The 24,255-nt window shown below is 43.6% G+C and overlaps 1 protein-coding gene across 4 annotated transcripts in view; it reads right to left on the bottom strand.

Moving 5' to 3' along the window:
• Positions 1-24,255, bottom strand: part of GRIP2 (glutamate receptor interacting protein 2) — a 528,003-nt gene that overhangs the window by 142,233 nt on the left and 361,515 nt on the right. The window contains exon 1 of one of the 4 annotated variants that reach the window (XM_075938766.1): positions 473-1,386. The exons of the other annotated variants lie outside the window; for them this stretch is intronic. Coding sequence (XP_075794881.1) covers positions 473-512 — 40 coding nt within the window. The 5' untranslated portion in view covers positions 513-1,386. Of the gene's footprint in view, positions 1-472; positions 1,387-24,255 lie in introns of those variants that run through there. 4 annotated transcript variants of the gene reach the window in all.

Below are 24,255 nucleotides of genomic sequence, written 5' to 3'. Positions count from 1 at the left end.
CAATTGTATTCAGCAAGGTCCTTTACTAACACACACACCCTGCTTTGCACCCTCAGCTTTTATACATGTTGATCGTTAAAATATTTTTTTTAAAAGAACAGTACAGAGTTACATGATGTGCCCATAAAATATACTTGCCGTAAAAATGTTCACAGAAGAGCATCTGTAGCATTTTGGGTGTCTCAAGAGCAGACCCTATATAAACCAGCTTTTAGTTAAGGGATAAGAGGAGAGGGAAAAAACATATGTACGGTGCCCTCCAATTGTTACAGAGGAATTCTGTTTCACAGGATCAGAGGCACATTTTTACAAATCAAAGCAATTAAGTCAGAGTAAAAACCAAGTTCTTTTGAAATACTCTAGTAAGGAGACCATACATTGGTTATTGGATTTAATAGTAGTTAAAAGAAATCAAGTGAAATCAAAGTAAACTGGTGGGGGGGGGGGGGGGGAGAAATACAGGCACACTCACCGAAATCTGACTGCAAATCCTTTTTCAGTCCACAAAGCATGTCTGCTATTATCTATCAAAGCATTCAGCTAATTGCAACACCAGCTCCTTTCTGTCTCTCCCTGGCTGTATTGGAATCACTTTACAGCGAGCTCACTTTCAGTCTGTCTCCCACCACAGAGCAGGGTTACAATGCACACTCTGCTCCACTTAAAGGGAATAAAGTCCTGTTGACTCCACTTTATGAGGACTCCATGCAAATGTTGCACTCTTTAATCGATTCTAAACTGGGCTCGTTAGAATGAGACCCTCAAGATCCAGTCTGGTTTGACAAGACCAAGCCAAAAACCAGAGGCTAAAGGATCTTTAGCTTTTCTTAGAAATCCAGCAATGGAACTGTCAGACTGGCCGTTCGACATTTGTAGAGTACAGGTTATAAATGCAATGATTAAAATGAACAGCTGGTTGAAGGAGCAGTGACAGCTGAGTATGGGCACACTGGCAGATGCAGCAAATATGAAGCAGGCACTTCATTCCTAGCAATATTCCAACTTGTACCATGTTGGTTGAGAGCAGCCATCATTCCACATGGGCCGTGTCCTTGCCCTCTGCACAAAACCTTTTGTCCCTCAGCAGGGGAATTCACAAAAAGCCTGGAGATGGTGACGCTCCTGCCCCGGTAGAGGTTCCCTTCTGTGCCTCCAGGACCTTTCTGTGCACAAGCCCAGCTGCAGAAGTTGGATGGCAGCTAAACCGGATAGAAAGCTCTAAGTTGCAGCAGCATTTCCGAGCAGGGGAATAGGCTGAGACTGCAGTACTGCTTGACAGGCTTTCCTCTCCCCCACCCCCTTTGGCAAATGCTTGTAGAGCTTCCAGCACCTTTCAAGGCAATGTCAAGCTGCTGTCAAAGCATTCTACTCCCTCCCCAAAACAGAGTGCAAGAGAGAATGAAGCTGCAATTCTATGCCCTGCCTACAGCATTTTCTGAAAACTCAGTTTAACCCGTTCTTGGAAGGGCAGACTGGCAACCTCTCCCTGTTTCCATTGTTCAATTTAACTCTCTCTGGAAAGGAAAAAGGATTTTTTTGGTCATGCTTTGGTCACAAGTGCACCAAGGGACAGAACGTATCTGAAAGATCTGTATTTTGTACAAACCCCATATACGTTCCGGAAAGGGAGAAAGAGGGGGAAAAAAACCATAGATTTTCAGATACTTAACAGAAGAAATGTATTGTCTGCAATTTAAATAGACAAGAAAAAAGATATAATGGTGATCAAGTCTCAGGCTTTAGGATATAAACTGATCAACAGCGGGGAATTTTACCCGCAGCTATAGATGCTAGATGTGTTACACTGAAGCATCAGACAAGAAATTGTCATAACAGACCAATAGTCCTGAAAACTGTTTCCTTCCATTATTGAAACAAAAGCCACACACATTGTCCTGGGAAAATGATTCTGATCTTTCACCACTTTCTTCTAACTCTGAACAGAGATTGGTCTGTAAAGCTAAACTTCTCCCATTTTGTGCTCCACACCTGAGATCCCAACTACACTATAAGAGTTCTCGCTGGGATAGCTTTCTTGGCAGAGACGACTTAAGCATGCTTCAGGCAGTATAGCTCGTGATTTATGCCAGTTCTCCAAAGAAGGTAAGTCATATCTGCAAAAGATTTCTTGTGGTGGAGATAGGTTTTTTTTTCCTCCTTATATAAGTGCATCTACACTGGGGTTTTTGGAAGTACAACATTGCCATAACTAGGGCCCTACCAAATTCATGAAATTTTGGACAACTTAACAAGAGGATTTTTTAAGTGGTAAATTTCATTATTTCTGCTATTTAAGTCTGAAATTTCATGTCGGTATCCTGACAAAGGTTCCTGGTAAGCTGCATAGCAGCATAGCCCTGCCACTGTTTAATCAGCCCCACCCTGCCAAGGGCTCAGGACTCCACATACGGAGTTGCCTGACTGGGCAGGGCTGATTAAGCAGCTGCAGGGCTGTGCTGCCATGCGGCTTAGAGGGAACCTTGGTGATCCTGACCCAAAAAAGAGTTGTGGGGTGGTTGCAAGGTTGTTGTAGGACAGGTTGCGGTACTGCTACCTAGGCCTGATGATAGGGCAGGGGCAAAGGGGGCAATTGCCCTGGGGACTAGTGTTTCAGAGGGGTCCATAGCTCCCGGTCACAGTTGCTGGCAGAGCTGTTGTGTCCAGAGCTGGGGCCCTTTGAACAACTCACTCTGCAAAGCTTTGAGGGCTGCATGGGTAGGGAGGGAGCAAGGCCATTCTCAGTCTGCACAAAGGACTGACTGCCTGAGGCCCCACCCCTTCCACTGGAGTCCCTGACTCTTCTGGGGCAGAGGAGCCTTCCCTTCCCCATCTCGCTCCTGCGGTGGCTGTCAGCTCTGTGCTGCTACCTTTAATTTTGCACTGCTGCTGGTGGTGGCACTGCCTTCACTGCTGGGCAGGCAGGGAATGGTGACTTCTAGCCAGGAGCCCAGAAGGCAGAGCTGTTGCTAGCAGCAGCAAAGAAATAAGGAAAGCACAGTCTGGTAGGCTTCCCAGCTCTGAAGTCAGCACAGAAGTAAGGGTGGCATTATCATGACCTTCTAAAATAACATTGTGACCCTCCTGTAACTCCCTTTTGGATCAGGAGGACCTAGGGTTGCCAAATGGTTGAAAGAAAAATTCCGACCCCCTCCCTCCCCCCGCAAAAAAAAACACCAGGAAAAAATGTTGTTGAAGGGAAAAAAAGGGGGTGGGAGGGGAGACCAAAGTTGTCGAGCAGCCTCTATTCCTTGTGAAACGGCAAGGCCAGGCTGGAGTAGCTCCTGCCACCCACAGCTGATGGTTAACTATTTATACAAATAGTTTAATTGGTTAACAATTCTGGGCATTTTTTACACCCTTAGAAGGACTCCAAGACTTATTAAGCAAAAAAAAACCAAAAAAAACCCAGCATTAAAACATCATGTCCCCTTTAAAAGTGAGTGCCGGAATAGGAACAGGGGAGCGGTTGAGCACTAAGACCCAGGCTTCCCCTTGGTCGGAAGCCATTTTATTCCGGCAGCCTTGCGGAACCAAGGAAGCATGGGGTTTGGGGTTGCGAGGCTGGGGGTGTTGGGAGGGCCTCGGGAGAGGCCAGGCGCTGAGTGTCTGTAGGGTTGCCAGGTGCCCAGCATTTTTGCCTCCTGGCCGGGGGGGCGGGGGGACCCAGAAAATACTGAACATTTTAGGTGTCCGGTATTCTCTGAATTTTTTACCGGACAGGAGGCAAAAATACCAGACTGTCCAGGTGAATATCGGACAGTTGGCAGCCCTGGACCCCCAATTTGAGAAATGCTTCTCTTCCTCGTGAAATATATATAATATAGGGTAAAAGTATGTGCGCGCATGCGCGCACTCACACACTTGGGGGCACGGGGAGCTATTTTCATAGTCGTGAATTTGGTAGGGCTCTTGTCCTAACCAATGTACTGGCAAATAAGTTTTTAGTTTATATCTGGCCTAAATATTCAAGATCCTTGTAGGTTTAAGCAGCGGAGTGCAGAAAATTGGACTTCACAGAGGGAAGCCTAAACTTTTTGCTAGGATTGAAGTTACAACAACATCTTTATCTTGGTATGAAGGCAGCTGTTTTGTGTTCAGATGCCTTATACAAAGAGAGAGAAAATTAGTAAAAATAAAACGCACACATGATATTTTGGTGCACAATTTGTGTTTTTTTAAAAGTTCTGTTTGATAATAGATGCAGTTAGTAACTGAGTTGAAGTTTGTAATTAATCTTTTCACACTGCTATTAATGTTTTTGCAGTAGAGAAACTGTGTCTTGAAAAGTTACATTGTGTTCTGAAGATTTATTTTTAAGAAACAAATATAATTAGAAGCTGCTAATTTGAGGAATATGCACTATGCTGGTTGCAATGAGTATTAATACCCTGTATGTTTACTGCTAGCATCAAAATGATCAGCTATTGAAAAAAGACTATTTAGAGGATGTGGGAGGCGGGTAGATGAAAGAATGAAGATGTTTGCTTTATGGATTCTGGCCAATGTATATAAACACTATGTCTCTGTGAAATTTCTGATGGCAGTATTTTATAGTTGAAGTGAACAACTTGAATCTCTTCCAAATAATATTTTCTTTAAAAGTACTTCACATGTGTGGAGACCAATTATGCAGTCAAAATATATCTATATCTATGGTTGACCCAAAGCAACAGTAACCAGAGCTTTGACTTGTGCTAATCTACACATCCTCTACCTCTTGAACTTAACTTTAAGATTGAAGTGTCCTGAATTAATAGCTATCCAATGATACTCCTACACTGATGTATATATTGAAAGGCCTAGCTTTAATAAAATGGTTCTTACTAAAACTGGATGCCAATTGAGATCTTTCAGCTACATAGAAGTAAAAGTCAATTGAAAAGTAAATGAAATGCCAAAAAAAAAAAAAAAAAAACCACCTCACAGGAAATTCTGCATTCTTGGTGCTCCCAAAACTTTCACCAACTTTTGTGGAAATTTTGAACATGCAAATAATGCAAGATCAGGCCCCACATCTGATCTCAAATACTAAACTGAAGACAGCACAAACTTCCAAGACAGCTTCATCACAAAACCTAATTCCATGGTCTTTAGTAAACGTATTTCCCAAAGTCTAGCTACTTGAGAATGACACACTACTATACCTGGATGAAAGTCAGTTGAAAGGCCATTAAGTCTAAATGAAAGGGAGATTTTCTTCTCCGAAAGAGGTGGTCCCAAAAGAAATCATTCACCAGCCATCTGTTTAAAATTTAGTTTGCACTAACAACTAGTCAACAGCAACCAGGAATATCTAGATTTGCATATATTTACACAGAAAATCTTCCCATCTCCCTACCTTTGACATTTTTCAGCCAATCATGGAGCATCATCAAATCCAATGTAAAGCTCACAAAGAGTGTGTTCCATCTGGTCTGCATGGGCACACTGTATTCACAGAATACATCTATACACAAACAACAGAGTTGGGGGTAGAAGCGGGAAGAGAAAAAGTTTCTTCAAAACATTGATATGATCTAAGGTTGTAAAAAAATGCCCAGAATTGTTAACCAATTAAACTATTTATATAAATAGTTAACCATCAGCTGTGGGCAGCGGGGGCTGCTCCAGCCTGGCCCTGCCATTTCACAGGTAATAGGGGCTGCTCTGGACCAGGCTCACAATGAGCCATAGGGACTGCTCAGTCCAGCCCTGCCGTGTTGTGGGCGAAGGGGGCTGCTCCAGACCCAGCTCATTGCGAGTGGCAGTGGCTACTCGGGTCCTGCATGTTCATATTCCAAAAGATATTTCCATAAACATTTAGGGGCGCAGCATCACATTATAGCAAAGATCCAAACCCTGTGTGATATTACAGTAGAATGTTGTAATGACTGATCAAGGAAACACCACATTAAAATATCCGTATGTCACTTTATAGTCATGTATCCCAGGAGATTCTCCAAAGACAGCTATATCACCACTGTGCAATAAATAGCAAGCTGCTGAAAATGGCAAAGAGAAACAAATGCTTATTGCAAACAGCCTCCATGGGCTTCCAGGCAAGGTGTGAGGGAGCAGCTCCCTCAGGCAGAAGGGGCAGAGCCAGGGCAGCCAGCCTCCAGTGCCCCACAGAGCATACTGTGCCCCCATCAGCCCTCAGAGCCGCATGGCACACACTGTGCCTGTCCCAGGCAGTCCTTAGCACTGCCCAGAGCGCGCATAGCACAGTGCTCTGGCGGCTATTTAAAGGGCCAGAGGCTCCAGCTGCTACCACCGCTACTCTGGTAATAGTGGCAGCTGGATCCCCTTGTCCCTTTGAATCAAGGAGCCCCAAGGCAACTGCCCCCTTTCCTTTCTTCCCTTAGTGGAGGGCCTGAGGAAACACAGAGTCTAACCACACACAAACTCATATTGGCAGCAAATGAAATGGCTTTGGGTTAGGGGTGGTTCATAAAGTGATCCAGAAAAATTCAGCTCCAAATTTGAGGTTCAAGGAAGTTTGGATGACCTCTTCCCTCAACCTAGTATTGTCATTTACATAATGTAGCTCTATGGTTTCACCCAAAACTGGAGATCCAAAAGCACCACTCTAGGGGTATGTCTACACTACCCAGCTAGTTCGAACTAGCGGGGTAATGTATGCATACCGCACTTGCTAATGAAGCCCGGGATTTGAATTTCCCGGGCTTCATTAGCATAAGCGGAGAGCCGCCATTTTTAAATCCCTGCTGCTTCGAACCCCGTGCAGCGCGGCTACACGGGGCTTGAACTAGGTAGTTGGGACTAGGGTGCCTATTCCGAACTACCGTTACTCCTCATTTCACGAGGAGTAACGGTAGTTCGGAATAGGAACCTAGTCCGAACTACCTAGTTCGAGCCCCGTGTAGCCGCGCTGCACGGGGTTCGAAGCAGCGGGGATTTAAAAATGGCGGCTCCCCGCTTATGCTAATGAAGCCCGGGAAATTCAAATCCCGGGCTTCATTAGCAAGTGTGGTATGCATACATTACCCCGCTAGTTCGAACTAGCGGGGTAGTGTAGACATACCCTAGAAGAGTAGGTAATCCTGGAAATCTAAGAAAAAAAGCCAGCTATCTGCAAGCTTTCCAACCTAATTTTGCATCATAGAGTTTAGATAAGGAATCCCAACCTCACCCATTTTCACAGGTTTGCTTCTCTCTCCCATTAACAGCTAGTTACCTAAGCAGCCACCACCTACTGTAATTATGCCAGTCTATTGCCACAGAGAACGAGCTGTACTTATTTAAAATAGCTGAACACCTATGGGTCAGATTCAGACCTGTTAATGGGGAAAGCAGATGCAATTTGGCTCTGCACCTCTAACACACAACCACTAATTTTCTTCCCAGGAGCAAAAAACTGTTGATCTTTAAAGATGCCTGGTACTCAAATAACCTAGACACAGAGCCAGAGAACATGAATTTCTGAATTGCTCCATCCATTAAGAGCCATTTGCACCTGCTAGTCTTAAAAGCTAATTTATTATCAATAAATGGATACTACAAGATAAATTGACCTGTCTAATAGGCCCTTGCCGCACACAGACCAATAGGCTGTTAGAGCATCAAGAGGGTGAGTATTTTAAGGGGCTTCTTCCTAGAACCCCAATCTATTTCTCTTATTAAAGGGAAATAAAAACAACTGTACATGTATCTCCTTAAATAACATTCACATCTGTTGTTGCCCAATAGCAACGGTCATATCTGTGAGTGGGAGCACAAGGGGAATTGAATGGGGAGTGCCTCCCAGGACTGTGATTAATGGGAAGAAATGGAGCGTTGCATTGACCCCTACCTCTGACACCAGCTCTTTGAAATTCTAGGATTATGCACTTCTCATGTATGCTGCTTGCGACCCCTAACTAGGCTGGAATGCACATTAAGATAATTTACTCTTGCCACCACCACCCCATTACAATAAGTGGAAAATCAGATTTTAACAAAAAAAACCCTCACATGCTCAAGCCATAGGCCATTCAGGGTTACAGTGTTCCTGGTGAATGCCAACACAGACTTGTGCTGCACTAATAAAATGAGGTAGAAGTTTCTTTCCTTTTTCACATGCCTAACTTTACCATGGGAAACCAGTGTGTAAAGATGCATTTAAACAAAAACAGGACAAAATTAATCCCCAGGACAAATTTCATAGGCAGGATGGGAGGAGGTGGGGGAGGAGGGAACCGGCTGCTGGGAAGCAGGGTTGGGACAGCGGGGTTGTCCCACGGAGAGGCGGGCAGGCGTCAAAAGCAGGGCTGGGGCAGTGGGCCTGTCCTGTAGAGATCCGGGCAGGCGGGCAGGTGGTGGGGCTGTCCCGTGAAGATGGGAAGGGGGCGGGCGGCAGAAGCAGGGTTGGGGCTAGCAGGGCTGTCCGGCAGGGATAGGGGAGGGCAGGCAGCAGAACCAGGGCTGGACAGGAGCCCGGGGGGGGGGGGGGGGGGGAGAGGAAGGGGACTGGCCGGGGGAGATTAGGAGGAGGAGGAGGACACGGGAGAATCAAGCTGCTGGAAGCAGGGCTGGACTGGGGAGACTGGGAAGAGAAGGGGGGGGGGGAGTGGGACTGACCTGGGCACATGCAGACCCTGCCAGATGAGTGAGTCTGGCTGGAGATTCCATTTTGCCTCCTCCCTCTCCACATACCCTCCCTGGAGTAGATGCAAACTGCCTGGCAGGTAGACACACTCAGGCAGCGTGAGCACATCTACCAGCCAGGCAGTTCGCAGCTAAGGACTAATACACCTAATTATAATAAAACTTACCTAATTAGAAAATACCAGACATTTTATGTCTGGTAATTTCTCAATTTCTTTCCCGGACAAAACCTGCAAATACCAGACTGTCTGGTACAAAACTGGACACCTGACAATCCTACCCTTCCTTGCACCCTCCCTCTTAGCCAGATACCCTACCCCCAATCTGCTTCTGCTCCTGCCTCCTGAAGTGCTCGTGCGGCGCCGGGACCCCAAGCCCTGGCCCAGGCTGGGTAGAAGCTACAGCCGGGTGAAACACTGAAAATTTATTCATTTTTTATATGTTTTTATATTTTTGGGCTGCAAAAGACAGTACTGAAAAAAACCCAGGTTTCCACTAAAGTAAAAAGTTTGGGAAACCCTGATCTGGCCAGCTTTCTAACCATCTTACAGTCCATTTATCCAATCCATATTCCCTTAACTTGCAGGCAAGAATATCATGGGTGACTGTATAAAAAGCTTTGCTAATGCTGGCACTGGAGGCTTTGGGAGGACCAGAAACAACTTATTTGAATAATCATTTGCTTAATGAATATGCAAATTTGCAAATTAATGTTACCGGTCCTCCAAAAGCTCATGAATGGATTTACTGGCCCCTGTGTCAAAAAGTTTGGGAACCCCTGTGTTAGACCAACCTCTGTTGGTGAGATAGCAACCTAGTCCAAGCTTTGCCCAAAAGCTTGACTAACAGCCATCTACCCCAAGAGATAGTTGGGTTCAGGAATCTCTTCTAGTGACTCTGAATGTTTATAAGCCATCTACTCAGGGACCACCCCGGCCAACTTTTATAGCAAGAGGTCCCCAGTCAAAGCAAGCCATGTGCTTCCACTTCACAAGGTCAAGGGTGCTAATTAGGGATGGTATGTAGGCAGGACTCAGTGCAAACATACAACTCACTGGAAGCTGAATGTGCATAATCTCTCTCATCCACAGATATTCCTACTGGTGAGCCCACTAGTTGTTTTGGACTCTAAGGGTCCAAATCCAGGGATTATTTAAAACTCTAACTTGATCTTAAACTTCTAATTTAAATTAGTTCTTAACCCCTCAGTAAATCTCTCTTTTCAGTCTCAACTTGCATTCACCTCATCTAAAAGAGAAAGTCCTGCCTCACCCCTCCTTGTACCAGCAGTTGCAGCCCAGACAGGAGTGAGAACACCCAGCAAACTCTGTCTACCTCACCACACAGATGCTAGCACCCACCCACCCCTCTTTCCCAACCTACTTCTCCCATGTAGTCTGCTCCCCCTCTTCTGCCTTCCCAACCCAGCAGGCTGAAGTTTGCTGGATTTCTCACATGAAATTGCAGCCAAACTCAGCTACTGTAATCACACCTCTCCTCTCCCAGTCCAGCCAGGACACCCTAAGCTCCTCCCTCCTCCTCATATTCCCTCCCTACCAGCCGGAAAAGGCAAATTGCATCTCCAGCATGGAACTTCTGCTGCTGAGGGAGAAGTATCCACTCCCAGTAAGGCAGCTCCCTTCTAAGTAGCCCCTGAACGGGGCTCATGAAACAGCTGCAAGGCCGCACTGCTGCCCAGCTTACATGGAACCTGTATTAATTGTGTGTGTTAATTGTATGTTATACCTGTATGTTTGTTGACTAAAGATTTAATACACCTGCATTTAATTCATCTTCAACATTTGCACATGTATCCAAATAAAAAATTAGCAAATCATTAAGTGTGATTTAGCAGTATTCTTTTCTTATTTTTTAATCAATTATGAATTTGTTTTAGGTCCTACAGTGCCTAATGGATAATCTGCTGAAAGGCTGGCTGGGGGACACTAGCCCCTAGCCACTCCCCTTCTGGGGGCCCAGAGCCAGGTCCTCTCCAATCTTACTCAGGGCCCAGCTAAGTCTGTCAGCCTACCTGAGTGTCTATCTGGGTCCTGCTTGAGACATCATGAGTAAAAATAAACTTCAGCCTCAGCTACCTAGTAAACAGAGTGAGGGTGGCAGACCAGGTGCCAGATCATGCCGAATTCCCTATGCCTCACTGACTACAGAATAGCTAGAACCCAGTCTGGCTGGCCTATGGGTTAGTATTGTTAAAATAGATAGTAGAATGATATTAAATGCTTGTAGGATGCTGCATGTATTTATCTTACTTACAGCTGTACCCCTTGTTATAAAGGTAATATTTAAGTGTTTGCCCTTGTATAATTCAAGTATTTGCTCGAAAACTATAACATACACACACACCAGGTTGGGAGAGAAGCATTGCCAAATGTGAAATGCAGTAGTATACTGCAAGAGATGTCCTCTCCTATCCAACAAGAGAAGGTACAGACACCAGACAAAACACTGTGGAGCAATCAGGGGACAAAAGATTTGTTGATTGTTCCCCTCACTTACATGAAGAGGAGGCATGCACAGATACTTACCCCATAAGCGTGAGCTCTGGGTGAAGCAAATATAAATCTCTGTCAGGAAGAAATTGCTATCCCTTTACTACCAGACTTCAGGGAGAGGGTAAGCAAGGGATCCTTACCTAGGTTAGCCCAAAAGGCATAGGTAAAGGCTTCCTCCAGCCCCAGGAAAGGGGCCCTCATCCCCAGCCAGCTTCTTCCACCAAGCCTTCACTCTCCATCCCACGTTATTGCAGTTATAGTCCAGCTAGGGAACTTGGACCATATGGAGAATCAGGACATCAGGCTCTTAAAGTACAAATCATGTAGTTTAATGGCCACAATGGAAAAAAGCAGTTTCATATTAAATTAATTTTAAAGGAAGCATTTCAGAACAGTCCAATAAATCAGAATGAAACATATTGATTTTGGAATATTCATGAGTTTTGTTCTGATCAAAACTTCCCCAAAGAAAATAGATCAACATTTATTAATTGAACCCCCCTCCCCCAGGGAACAGAAGTTTTCCAATTTTTTCAGTTTTCCATCCTACTTTTGGAGTGGGACAAAACAAAATAGTTGATGTGTCAGAATTTCTGGATGGATGGAAATTCCAATTTTCACTCCACTCTACTTTTAACAGATCTGTGGCCCCTAAAAATGCAAAGGTGACCGTGCTATGTTTAATGAGAATTCAAGACTTCACAAGAGCAACACTCAAAATCCTCCTGCTGAAGGAACTTATGTTCTTACCACTGAAGCTAAAATAGAATCTCCTTTAGCTATTAGCCATGTAGGGCCTAAGATATCTCAACTTCACATCCCAATTCCATCCAGTGGAAGGCAATAGTGCAAACACATGCATAAACCCATTTAATATAAAGTTCTCAGATAGAGAACATATCAGATGAACTGATAACACAGTTCATTACAGTTTCAAGGGCAAGTACAATAATTAGGCAGAATTCAAATGCACCCCCTTCTCCAACTTACGTAAGAACTCTGTTTTCCACTTCCAAGATTTACCTTGGCACCACTATCTTCACAGGGATACAGTGCCAAATCAAATGGAAAAATAAGTGAGTGGGTCACCACTCTTAATAGGTGTCACGTAGTTTCTTTTCAATGAGTAGTAGCGTAACAATGCATTAACGAGAAATGAAACACCATGTTAACGCTAATTTGCATAATATTAAATCAGGATGCTTTGCTTTCTTATTCTCCTTCCAAATCTTCCTGACTGGCATATGAATCAAAATTAAATTTAATTGCTAGGGTATTAAGCAGAAACTCAATGATTCTGCTGAATAAAGCTTCCTTTGTACACTGGTGCATCAGACACCTTCTCTCCAAGGTGCTATATTAACTAGTGCAGATGTAAAATATTTTGCAGGGTTTATTCTAATGAGCATTTCAACAGAGGGGGAAAAAAAGGAGGACTGATGGCGAAGTTTCACAGCAGAGCAGCAAGTAGTAGAAACTAAAACCTGCATTATGGTAAAGCAAGCAACAAGATAACTAAACTGCACTGCTAACCTTGCACACCTAAATCTGGGTCATTGCTGATTATGTACTGTATGTACCATGTGACTTCTGAAGCAAAACTTTTAATCTTAGATAATCCAAGCATGACACCCAGATGTACAGTGCTTTTCCTCTTAACCTATGTATCATATGAATTTTTATTTCAATTCATTAGCTTTATTAAAACAGCTGTCACATTCCACCACAGGCAAAGTGGTGTTTCAGTACCAGGTGCAAGGATTTCTGTAAGAAAGCACTGAAGGAACTGAAGAATTGTATATGCATAAATTCCTGCAGCTGGCTAAGAGAAAGCAGAACTGAAGTCTTAAAGTTGGAGAGCCGAAAGAATCAGCACCAAGCTGTGCAAAAAAAGTGATCCAAATTATTTAGCTTTTGAAGCATCAAGCACAGAGGCATCTTTGTGCTAAATTTTATCATCATGATCCTTTTACTGTCAAAAAATAAAATGTGTAAATGGCATTGGGAGTTTGCAAGTTTTAACAGGTCTAGTAAAAAAACCTGCCCTCTTTCCTTCCCTCAAAATTAGAATCTAATAAGAGTAACCAGATCCATCAAGAACCTTTGAACCATGAGAAGTAAAAGAACTTGGCTATCCCTGGTGTAAGAGCTAGAATAAAACAGACTTCACGCAAAGGTGCTGTCAGAGGAGCTCACTGTTGTTACTCTCCATTTAGGACACAAGATTTGCAATATGCAGGTACACATCACTACAGAATTCACCACCAAAATGGCACCTCCACACAAAGAGGCCATGGAAACTAAACTCCCCTATCGCTGCTAATTTGTCCCTCCCCTTGCCCTCCCAGTTCAGGGGCCATTGGTGAGACAGTATACATATACAGGGCTCTATAGGAAAGCTGCTTGGGTTAAAGCTGTGTAAGGGCTGAAAGCACATTTGCCTTCACTCTCCAAGGCTGTCCACTGAACACCTTTCCTGTGTGCTAAATTTAAGTGGAAAAAAAAATGTTTCAGAGTCTGAAATTTCCAATTCCATTTCATATTTTGTGTTAAATTGTTATTGGATCAGATTTGTGCAACTATATGAAATGAAACTGTGGTTCTTGGAGATATCAAAATGTTAAATATCAAAATATATTTCTGTCTCGGAATCTCTAGTCTCACAGAGCAGCTCCTTGAAAGCTCACAGGCACATATACCAAACCATGTGTGTAAATATCCATGAAAGTCAGTCAGATGAGCACAAGGCTCAAGCTTGGAACCCAGGCTCAAGCTTGGAACCCAAATGGGTGGAGCAGTATTGAGGCTAGACAGCAAATAAATCCATATAAATGAATCCTCGTCTGGCTAGTTAGTTATAGCATGAGGGGAAAATAGAACCAGTGAAGGCAGATTTTGACTGAGGTACCAAAATGTGTAATGCCACAGATGGCAATGAGGTAGCATTAATTAGAAGAGGCTAGAATATGGCCCAGTGAGTCAGTTAGGTTTACAGGGGAAAGGGTGTAAAGAGAAGTCGTGTAAAGTAGGGATATAAATAATCATTTAATTAGTTAACTGGTTAAACAATTAAAATTTTAACATTTAACCCTGCCTGGCCTGGGTTGTACCAACATGGCTGGGGGGGAGGGAGGGTCCTGCCAACTTGCTTGAGCCAAATCGGACTGGCCGGGATTGGGTCACAGTCAGGACCCCCACCTACCTGCCCTGCATGGCTGGGGTCAGCGTCATGCTGGACGGCCCCATGCGGCCAAGGCCGGGGTCATGGCAGGCCACTTATAGTGTAAACTGGCTCCCTGTGGGCACAGGCTCCTTGCTGCTGGACCACTCCCAGGGAGCCAGCTGTGCTGCGGGTGTGCAGTATAAGCCTCTGCAGAGTCCTCAGAGCAGGGTGGCAGCTAGGTCCTTGGGAGTGGGACTGACAGCCAAGAGCCAGCGCATGCCAGGAGGTAAGAGTTTAACTGAAACAGAAACAGATGCACTCATACATATTGGTTAACCGTTTAAACGGTTAATCTGACATCCCTAGTGTGAAGACCAATGCAATCCTGTTATCTGAGGACAGCAAGTTATAAGAACATCGTTATAAATGGCTAGGGAAGAAACCCACAGTCAACAACAGTATTTTTTTTTAAATCTGGAAATTTTAGGCCATTATCTTTCCAGCTGAAAAGCTGTAGTTGAAAGAGATTAAACTTCCAATGTGTTCATGAAGGGTGTTCAAGATAATTGTTATTTTTTGGGTGTGTGTGTGTGGGGGAGTGTCTTTGGGATTAATACTACGTTGTGTGAATGGAGGGGCAGCAGATGTGTAGCCTCTTTTCTAATTCAAATGCATGTACTGCCACAGCTGCTCCCAGAGCCATACAGTGACATAATAGAATCTCTCTCACACAGATGAAGTAGGTGTTCTGAAATGAAATTATAACTGCAATAGGAAAATAAAAATAAAATTCCCTTGTATGGAGAGAGCAAGTGGATAAGAAGAGAGAAGAAAAGTAAGGAACAGACAAACTTCCCCCTTTCCTTTCTTCTCCTGATATGTAATTTGTGTCATTTGGAAATAGACACAATAGGAAATTATCCCAATGAAATCAGAGGCAAAACTCCCATAGATTTCAATGACGTTGAGATCTGACTGTTGTGCAGAGAGGTTTCCCCTACATCCCACAGGCCTCATTACACCATGGCTATGTCTAGACTGGCATGATTTTCTGGAAATGCTTTTAACGGAAAAGTTTTCCATTAAAGCATTTTCGGAACAGAGCATCTAGATTGGCATGGACGCTTTTCCATAAAAGCACTTTTTGCGGAAAAGTGTTCGTGCCAATCTAGATGCACTTCTGCGCAAAAAAGCCCCGATTGCCATTTTCGCGATCGGGGCTTTTTTGCGGAAAACAAATCTCAGCTGTCTACACTGGCCCTTTTGCACAAAAGTTTTGCGCAAAAGGGACTTTTGCCTGAATGGGAGCAGCATAGTATTTCCGCAAAAAGCACTGATTTCTTACAGTAGGAAGCCAGTGCTTTTGCGGAAATTCAAGCGGCCAGTGTAGACAGCTGGCAAGTTTTTCCGGAAAAGCGGCTGATTTCCGGAAAAACTGGCCAGTCTATACACAGCCCATAGGCCTGATTATGCCAAATTCCAAATATTGAACATCAACAGCGCCTGACAGGAGATACTATGAGATAATAAGTGAAAGAATTCATGATTTGAGAGACCCCAGTTAAAGCACTTTTCACACACAAAATAATCCCCCCCTCCCACACACACACCCCTGTTGAACTATCCAGTTGAATGGAGACTTCTGAAATATGCCAAAAAGTCAGTGGGAAAAGGTTAAAGCACAAGAGAAAGGCACAACTTCTGCCAAAGAGAAAGGTCTCAGAAGAGTCCTGGATCAAACTAGTAGTTTCAGAAAACCCATGACCTTCTGGGTGTCTACTTCACATAGATGGATTTGGGGGTTGGTGACCACCTGTAGTGACAGGTTTGGAGGCACTAGGCTCTCAGGCAAGAGCGGCTTTATCCCATTACGCACCCAGCACCCAGGGACAATGACAAAACATACTGGAGGAGAGGTGCAGGGAGAGAAGGACAGATTCCCTCTCCTGCCTCATCCCTGGCACACCAATCAGAAGTGCACTTGACCCCCCCCCCCCCATGTTCCTACTCCACATTGCCTCTATTTGCATATGTAACCCACACACCTAGTGTGGTTACTGAGCAATGCAAGTGGCACCTAGTTAAGTAGCAACAGTTAAGATCAAGAGACCTCTACAGCATGAGCTGGTAGCCAGCTAGTTTTTAGTTCAGAGGGTAGAAGCGCCTATACTCCACTTCAGAGATCCCAGGTTCAGATCTGCCTGGTGGTGGTTACACTTATCTATGGCATAAATAAATAAATACAGATTTACAGATCCTACTAGGCAAATGTATTCTCTCATAAGACAGGGAAAAATCATGCAAATGTGTGATAAATGCAAAATGTTTCCTTTAACAAATTAGAGGGGGTATGTACTGTGACATTTGGTCTAGAGCTGGCCCTGACTTCTACAGACACAAATATCAGCAGTTCACATTAAAAACAGTTTTGATTCTAGAAAGAAAAAGTAACTTGAAAAGTTCCACTGATTCTTCCGTGCCGCAATTAAACAAAGATGAACAAGCACTGGCCCCAGATTGCAGCTGCGGCGGATCAGGCATTTCAACTGTAAGAAAGATGGAATGGAGAGAGTATTCAACTGACAAAGGGCTTCTGTCGCCATGTCTATTAGAATGTCTATCATGGTAACCATAGTGAACATCATCCCTGGGCTTTGCAATAAATATTTTTTATTCCAAGTACAAAAGACCCTTACAATAAACAGAGATGGAAGGTACTCCAGCACCACACTGATACATGATCTTATTAGCTATCTATCTAGGTTTTGTAGCTTCAAAGGGAGAAGAAAAGAGATTTTCAAAATACACTATTATCCTAGTGGTTTGCTTTTTCAGAAAAATGCCTGGCATGTGTGCACCTCGATTGTGATGTCTTTCCCTCCCTCCCGCCACCCATGAAATTATTTGCACATGCACTCAAACAGTCCTCTAACTGGCCAGCTTCATGAGCCAGTTAGGCACATGAATGAACTTCCACTTGTGCACTTGCTTCTAAACATTAGGGCAATATTTATATAAGAGCCCCCTCCTTGGCATCTCATTTCCTGTGTTCCTTTTGCCAGCACTTCCAGTATTTAAGAAACAGCTCCTATCCCCAGCAAAGCCAATTCTGCTATTCTAACATCAGTGCATTGCTATGGGGAAAAAAATCCCACACAGAGTAATAGATTGACAGTCAAATAAAATCTCCAAGCATTTTACAGAGAAAAGGCAATTGGCATTTTCCCTGTCTATAAAAGTGGGATACCAGGCACACAGGAGGATAGGACTTGCCTAACATGCTGGAAAAGGCAATAGTAGGACACAGAACTCATATCTACCAGTTTTAAGCCCAAAATATCAATATCCTACACCTGTGAGAATCACGGAATACTTTTTGGTCATTCTGAAAAGGATAGTTGAGAGATTTTTTTTGTTTCAGGATACATAAAGCCAATAAGTGACAGCTTTGTAGCATTTTCAATGACAAAAGACAGCACTCTGCTATTAATTAGTTGCAAAGACATGGTGTGAAACTTCTCAGCTACATATGAGAATTGCTCGGTTTGAGGGGTTTGAGGAGAGAGAACAGCAAGGTTCCTCCATATCTAGATGAGGGATGGTTGACGCTGTCTTGATCAAAAATAAGAAAAAAACTAAACAATAAAAAAAGAAAAGCTTACAGATGTGCTGAACTAACAAGCAGCCACTAAGCCACGGTGGGAATATTAATGCTCCCTTACAAGATTTCAGGTGCACATTGACATTATTAGCACACTCCTCTGGAGAGGACTGCACACCAAACAGATGGAGAAGCAGACATAATTGCCTGTAGAAATTACAGTATCTTTTCCCTATAATTTTCAATTAAAATTAGTAGCTACTAGTTTATTTAGAAACACTATTATTTTTCTCTTGGGTCTGTAAGGGTTTCTTTTTGGGAGCAATAATTGCTCTTTTGCAAATCAATATTGATATTTAAATTGCAGCTGGATTAAAACTGCATAAAAACCCATCTTCAGTGCTCTGAGAATACCTCATTGAGAGATGCCCATCCATTGGAAGGGATTCCTGGCATCACTTGAGAGAAGTTTCTGTGAATGGGTTGAAATTTTCTATCCAAAACACATTTTCCCATAATGCAAAGTGCCGGCTGATGAAATGTTTGCAGCATTCAGCAAAAGGAACAAACAACTTAGAAGTTGGTCCAATAAAATCTTCTCTCACCTATCTTGTCCATTTAATCAAAAAAACCATTTTCATGGGGGTGGAGGGATGCCTCAACTAGCTCTGGTGAAAACTCTTTGGACTCTCCACAAAGCAGACTGACTGTTTAGTGTTTTGAATCTGCGCTGGTGCAAAGAGTACCAGAAATCTGGGGAAAGCACCCTGGTTGCAAGATTGTTGGCCAGCTTTTACAGATGGAAGTGGTTTAGATGAGCAATTGAACTCAACTTCAACCCTTTGATGAGAGCGCTTTCACAAGATGGGAACTCACATGTTGATGACCCCATACAGGAAGTTTGTTTTAAAAGCTTACCATGGTCTTGCTCCAGCTTATCCATTAGGTGTAGCATCTTTCCTGTCATCTCATTCAGCACTGGCTTTTTTTCCTGTCCCTTGACATAATCTCAGAACATTTGGAGCCAGAGCCTCCCTCTGAAATTCCCATCGAAAGAATACCCCCCTGAAATCTTTTAGTTCATTGCCTCCCCAACTCTCCATTCCTTCATAATCACATCTTAAAGACCCATGTATTCTCTTTTACCCATGCCTTTCTGCTGCCCTCTCATTGGTTTTCTGAGAAATGCATTACAGTGGTCACTCTGTCCCATATTCTCAGAAAGATGGTTCTAAAAGTGCCCCAAAATTAGTCACATGCAACCACCATTGCATGGGCATCTGGATTTTGCATGTCCATGTGAGGACGTGTTATGCAGTCCCCTCTCCCCCGCCCCTCCCCATCAGGTCCAGACATTGCAGGATGGGGGTTGACAGTGGATAAATTGGCCACACACCTTTAAAAAAGTGAATGGTCTTTACACAATTACCTTAGCACGTGTAGGTTGGAACATGAATTTTCTCATCTATAAAGTGTGTTAGGATACACCTTTTATTCAAAGCAGTGTTGCATTATATTAATTGTGGAATGTAGTCAATGGATTTGGCCATGAACTATTTTGAATGTATGCAAGAAGTTTTTGTCCTAATCCTGGAAAAAAGGAAGTCAAATTTAGGAAGCTGCCAAACTAGTTATGACAGGAGAATCATGACCCCCCAAAACTTCACTCCTTTTAAGAATCACATATGTATGGATCTCAGACATTGCCTTTGCCCTCTCTTTAATACATGTCTACACATCAACATGCCACTGTTTGTCTCTAAGTCTCCAGGGGAAGAAACCCCACAGGAAGCAAACTGCCATGATTGTGCAGAATCCTGAAGTTCTGAGAAGCAGCCAAATTTCTGTGTATTTGAAATGAATCCAAAGAACTTGCTACCGGACACTCATCACTGGGTGGAACTGTGATTGTAGAGCCATTCCTCCTTCCTGATGCATCATCAAAGTGGGGAGAATGATTACACAAAGCACCCAGGGGCTGGTAGGCAGAAGGAGCCAATCATACATGATCTTACAATCAGCAGTCATGTAATCAAAGGAGAGCAAACAGCATAGTGGTCTGAAAGGGGCTTGTAGGATCTCTCTCCAGAGTGCAGGCTGGGTTCACCAGCTTCATTCTCTTTCCCAAACAAGAGGGTATTTGGCAGGATTTTACAGATAAGCAAGAAGAGAAAGAACATAATTCAGGATGAAACCAGCCAGATCAAAGGATGTCTGCATGATTAAGAGCAAAAAGGCTCAAAGTATCCTAGCTCTGCGGTGCTCAGCCTTTCCAGACTACTGTATCCCTTTCAAGAATCTGATTTGTCTTGCCTATTCCCAAGTTTTACCTCCCTTAAAAACTACTTGCTTACAAAATAAGACATAAAAATAAAAAAGTGTCACAGCACTCTAGTACTGAAAAATTGCTGCCTTTTTCATTTTTACCACATCATTGTAAAAATCAATTGGAATATAAATATTGTACTTGCATTATGGTGCTAATACAATAATGCTACAGGGTACATAGAGGAGTATAAACTAGTGATTCTATGAAATTTTGGGTTATACTGATTTTGCTAGTGCTTTTTATGTAGCCTGTTAAAATGAGGCAAATATCTAGAGGAATGGAAGACCTCTGTGTACACCAGGGGAGAACCATGGCCCTAGCTCACTGAAGAGCAGTGTACATGACGTCACCGGCTGTTTTCTTAGTGCAGGAGAGTCAGACTGTGTGTACCATAGCACTTTTGTGGTACAACCTATGGTGCCCTGGGGCGTGAAAAAAATGTAATTTAAACCAATCTCTGGTGTGGACAGAGTGTTACGTTGGCAGGAGAACTCTCCTGTCAGCAGAGGGCAGCTACACAGAGCTACATCGATACAACTGCGCTGTTGTGGTTGCATTAGCTAGAGGCTCCGCTTTATTTGCTTTTTAAAGACCTTGGTGTCTTCTGTACATACAAAAGCAGGAGCCCGCAAATCCTGTGCAATTCACCAAGGTTAGAAAAAAAGAAACACGTAGAAGATTTTCTTGGTCAAATTCTCTCCGGCTTGGAGGCATCAGACATTCTCAAAGCAGCAAGATGGCTTGTGTGTGTTTATCCCAGGCTTCCAGTTAAGTTACCATAGCAACGCAATGCAAATGTAATCTAAGTGTTTACATGGTTCAGATGATTTATGCCAGCCCAGCATTGGTAAGTAGCTGAAGTGGGTGGTGGTGATGACGCTACCTGGGTGCTTTAGAACAATCTTAGTGATTTATCAGGACAGTTTTGTCTTCCCCCACCTGACAATGCTGCTCTGTCTCTCACTCTCCACCAGCCAGAGAGCTTTTAGATCATATGTACTCCCCTGTCTATAGATCAGTGAGTGGGTTGCCTGCTTTGCATAAGCTTGGGCAGATTTGAAGCATTAAAAAAAAATTCTATCAAATCTTCTTGGCTACTTAAGCTTCTGGAAACATCTATGCCAGACAGCACCTACATGCTTAGCTGCCCTTTATCCTAAGAAGGGGGTAAACACTTTGAAAAGTGGATAAACCTGCATAAGGACATTAAAACAGGACAGCTTCTAAATATCCACTCAGAACTCTTTGAAAATCCTCATGAAGTATCAAAATCTTTATTACTTATGTGACCATCAAGTTTTTTTATAATGGAGATTGCCTATCTCCTAGCACTGGAAGGGACCTTGAAAGGTCATTGAGTCCAGTCCACTGCCTTCACAGCAGGACCAAGTACCATACCTGACAAATTTTTGCCCCAAATGGCCTCCACAAGGATTGAACTCACAACCCTGGGTTCAGCAAGACAATGCTCAAACCACTGAGCTATCCCTCCCCCCATTCTGTAGCTCTGCTGAAGACTTCATTGTGCAGTAAAGGAATCTACCGTGTTTGTGGACAATGAGTTCTCCACTGAGCTTGTCTTGGTCAAAACCTAAAGGAGCGGCTAGCTGCAAATAGGGTGCGTTACTACACAAGCCAACATCCCTCTGTCCCAAAGAGACAAAAACACTTGCAGACACAATTATCATTTAAACTAGTGGTAAGCTGTGTCTTGCTCATACAATGCTTTAGGGTGCGTCTATACAGGAGGGCTTAACTCGAAATAACCTACACAAATAGAGCTGTCAATTGCATAGCTTATTTTGAAAACTGATTTCAAAGTTGGGAGTGTCTACACAGCACTTATTTTGAAATACTCTTCCTCTGACTTCCCTTACTCCTCAAACAATGAGGATTACAGGAGTTGGAATATGAAGTCTTCCAGCTTGACAGCATGTTGACATTATTTTGAAATAACTGCCTGCTGTGTAGACTCAGACTAAGTTATTTCAAAATAATGTTGCGGTGTAGACATACCAATAGAATCCTGTAGCTGCCTAAGGCAAGGAATTGCCTACAGGTCCTTAGTGGCTATATTTAGTTTATGCGGCAGATGAGCACAAAAATAACTTCATTTTATTAAGGCATCTAACAAGCTCTCCAGAAACTGTTTCCTCTCTCTACCAGCAGACAAAGGTCATGAATATCTTGCTGCCAGTGTGGTTATTGTGGGGAAAATCAAATAACTCCAATTGTGTCAAAGGGGGGGACTGTGCAGGAAATCAAAACTCTCTAAAAGAAAACTGCTGTAAGGGTTAAAAAGTTTTCCAGGCCTCTCTCCCTGTATCAGAGTGAAATCAAATTAGCTCTAATCAAGACCCTTACAATGCCTCCTATCTCAAGTTCATGGATACTCCTAGTCTGTCACAATTTGTCATGTAAACCCTTATCTTTGTCACAGTTTGCCTTGTAGACTCCTCCACTCAAGTTCTCATGTGGCTTTGTATACTGTAAAACTTACTTCTAGCACTCCTGGGGTGAACAGAAGTCTCAGAGTACTTCTGCTGAGACTTTGATATGTTAAAGAAGAACAATCCACAACTGAACTGTCTAAGCATTCTGTATATAGGATACCTGAATCTGTCTGTCAGGGCTGCTGCTTCACTCTTGGAAGTGACAGCCTGCATGCATGCATCATAAAGTTTTCCCTTCTAGGTTTCTCTCCTGTCTCACTGATTTGACCTCCAGCCTCGGACCCTTCTGGGGGCTCTGTACCCCAGGGGAGCGAGATTTCCCCCTTCATTATCCTGCAGGTCACTGTTGCAATAACCATTGCATGAATGCTCTTTGATCATTTCCAGTATGGACATCTGTCTACACACCCACATAATCACACAGAAGCAACGAATATTCCATTCAAATATTCCGTTCCTTAATGTAGAAGTCTCTCTCTATGAGGCTGAGGTCTTGTGATGACTATTATCTTGAAGGATACGAGGGACTGAACCAGGGACTTCCAAAACTAACACAGGTTGGAGCTCTCCGGTCCAGAGCCCTTGGGACCTGACCAGTCCCGATAAGGGGTTTTGCTAGACCAGGGAAGGTCATATCTGGCCCCCCCCGCTACCAATGTCCCCAGTGCTGGACAGGCCACTAGCTCCGCTGCCCTCTCCCTGCCCACCCCTTGTCTGCTATGCTGGCAGCCCAGTTTGCACCATGCAGGGCTCCAAGCCCTGCTGAGCAGCCTACTGGGTCACGCCCAGCTGCCCAACTGTGAGGATCTAGGCTTGTGGCCCCACTGGCAGCTTGCTACCTGCAGCTCTGCCAGTCTGCAGGGCTCCTAGGCACCAGAGCTCCACCAGGACTGTCTGGTCCTGGCACATCCATGGTTCTATTGGACCACAGATGTTGCTGGACCCGAGTCCCAGTTTATAGAGGTTCAACCTGTAGCATGAATCTCTACTGCTTAAGTAATAAGCTCTGTAGCTGGGGTAGCAAACCACTCCTATCATCTATGGCAAAGAGGGAGACATAATGCACACGGATCAGTAGTTTTTACATCTCCCTTAAATTTCTCTGTAGACTAGGAAAGATGAACTCAGCCATTGCTGACAAAGTTGGTCACCAGTGATAGAATAAATCTATGCAGTCTCTCATATTCATGGATTTCTCCACATTACTGTTTTGTCCATTTCTTTCAACAGGTAAGATGTTACATTGGTCTGGCTAGCATGTTCTAATTCTCTCACATACTATTCTGTTCAAGATTCATGAGGAAGCACCTCCACAATCAGGGAGGTTCAGAATAGTTAAAGGGTAGAGATGGACTGAACTCTGCATTGAACTAGATCCAGACAAAAACGTCCCCAAAACTTTTATAAGATTCATAGCTCAAGTTTTGGTTCAGGCCCATTTGTACCCAGTGAGCTGACTTCAAGCATGCTGAGCCGGTGTTGCTTCTCAGGTATTTATTCTTTTTTTTGTCTGGAAATGTTAAGTGGTGGTTCAACTGTTTTGCCAGTAGTGAAAAGAGAAGAAATTTTTTTTGCAGAATTTAAAATGTGAGCTAGTATTGAGCAAGTGG

This window comes from Pelodiscus sinensis, chromosome 11 (genome assembly GCF_049634645.1).
Source record: "Pelodiscus sinensis isolate JC-2024 chromosome 11, ASM4963464v1, whole genome shotgun sequence".
Lineage (NCBI taxonomy): Eukaryota > Metazoa > Chordata > Testudines > Trionychidae > Pelodiscus > Pelodiscus sinensis.
The sequence above is the reverse complement of the archived record's forward strand: the minus strand, read 5'-3'. Positions and strand labels throughout refer to the sequence as shown.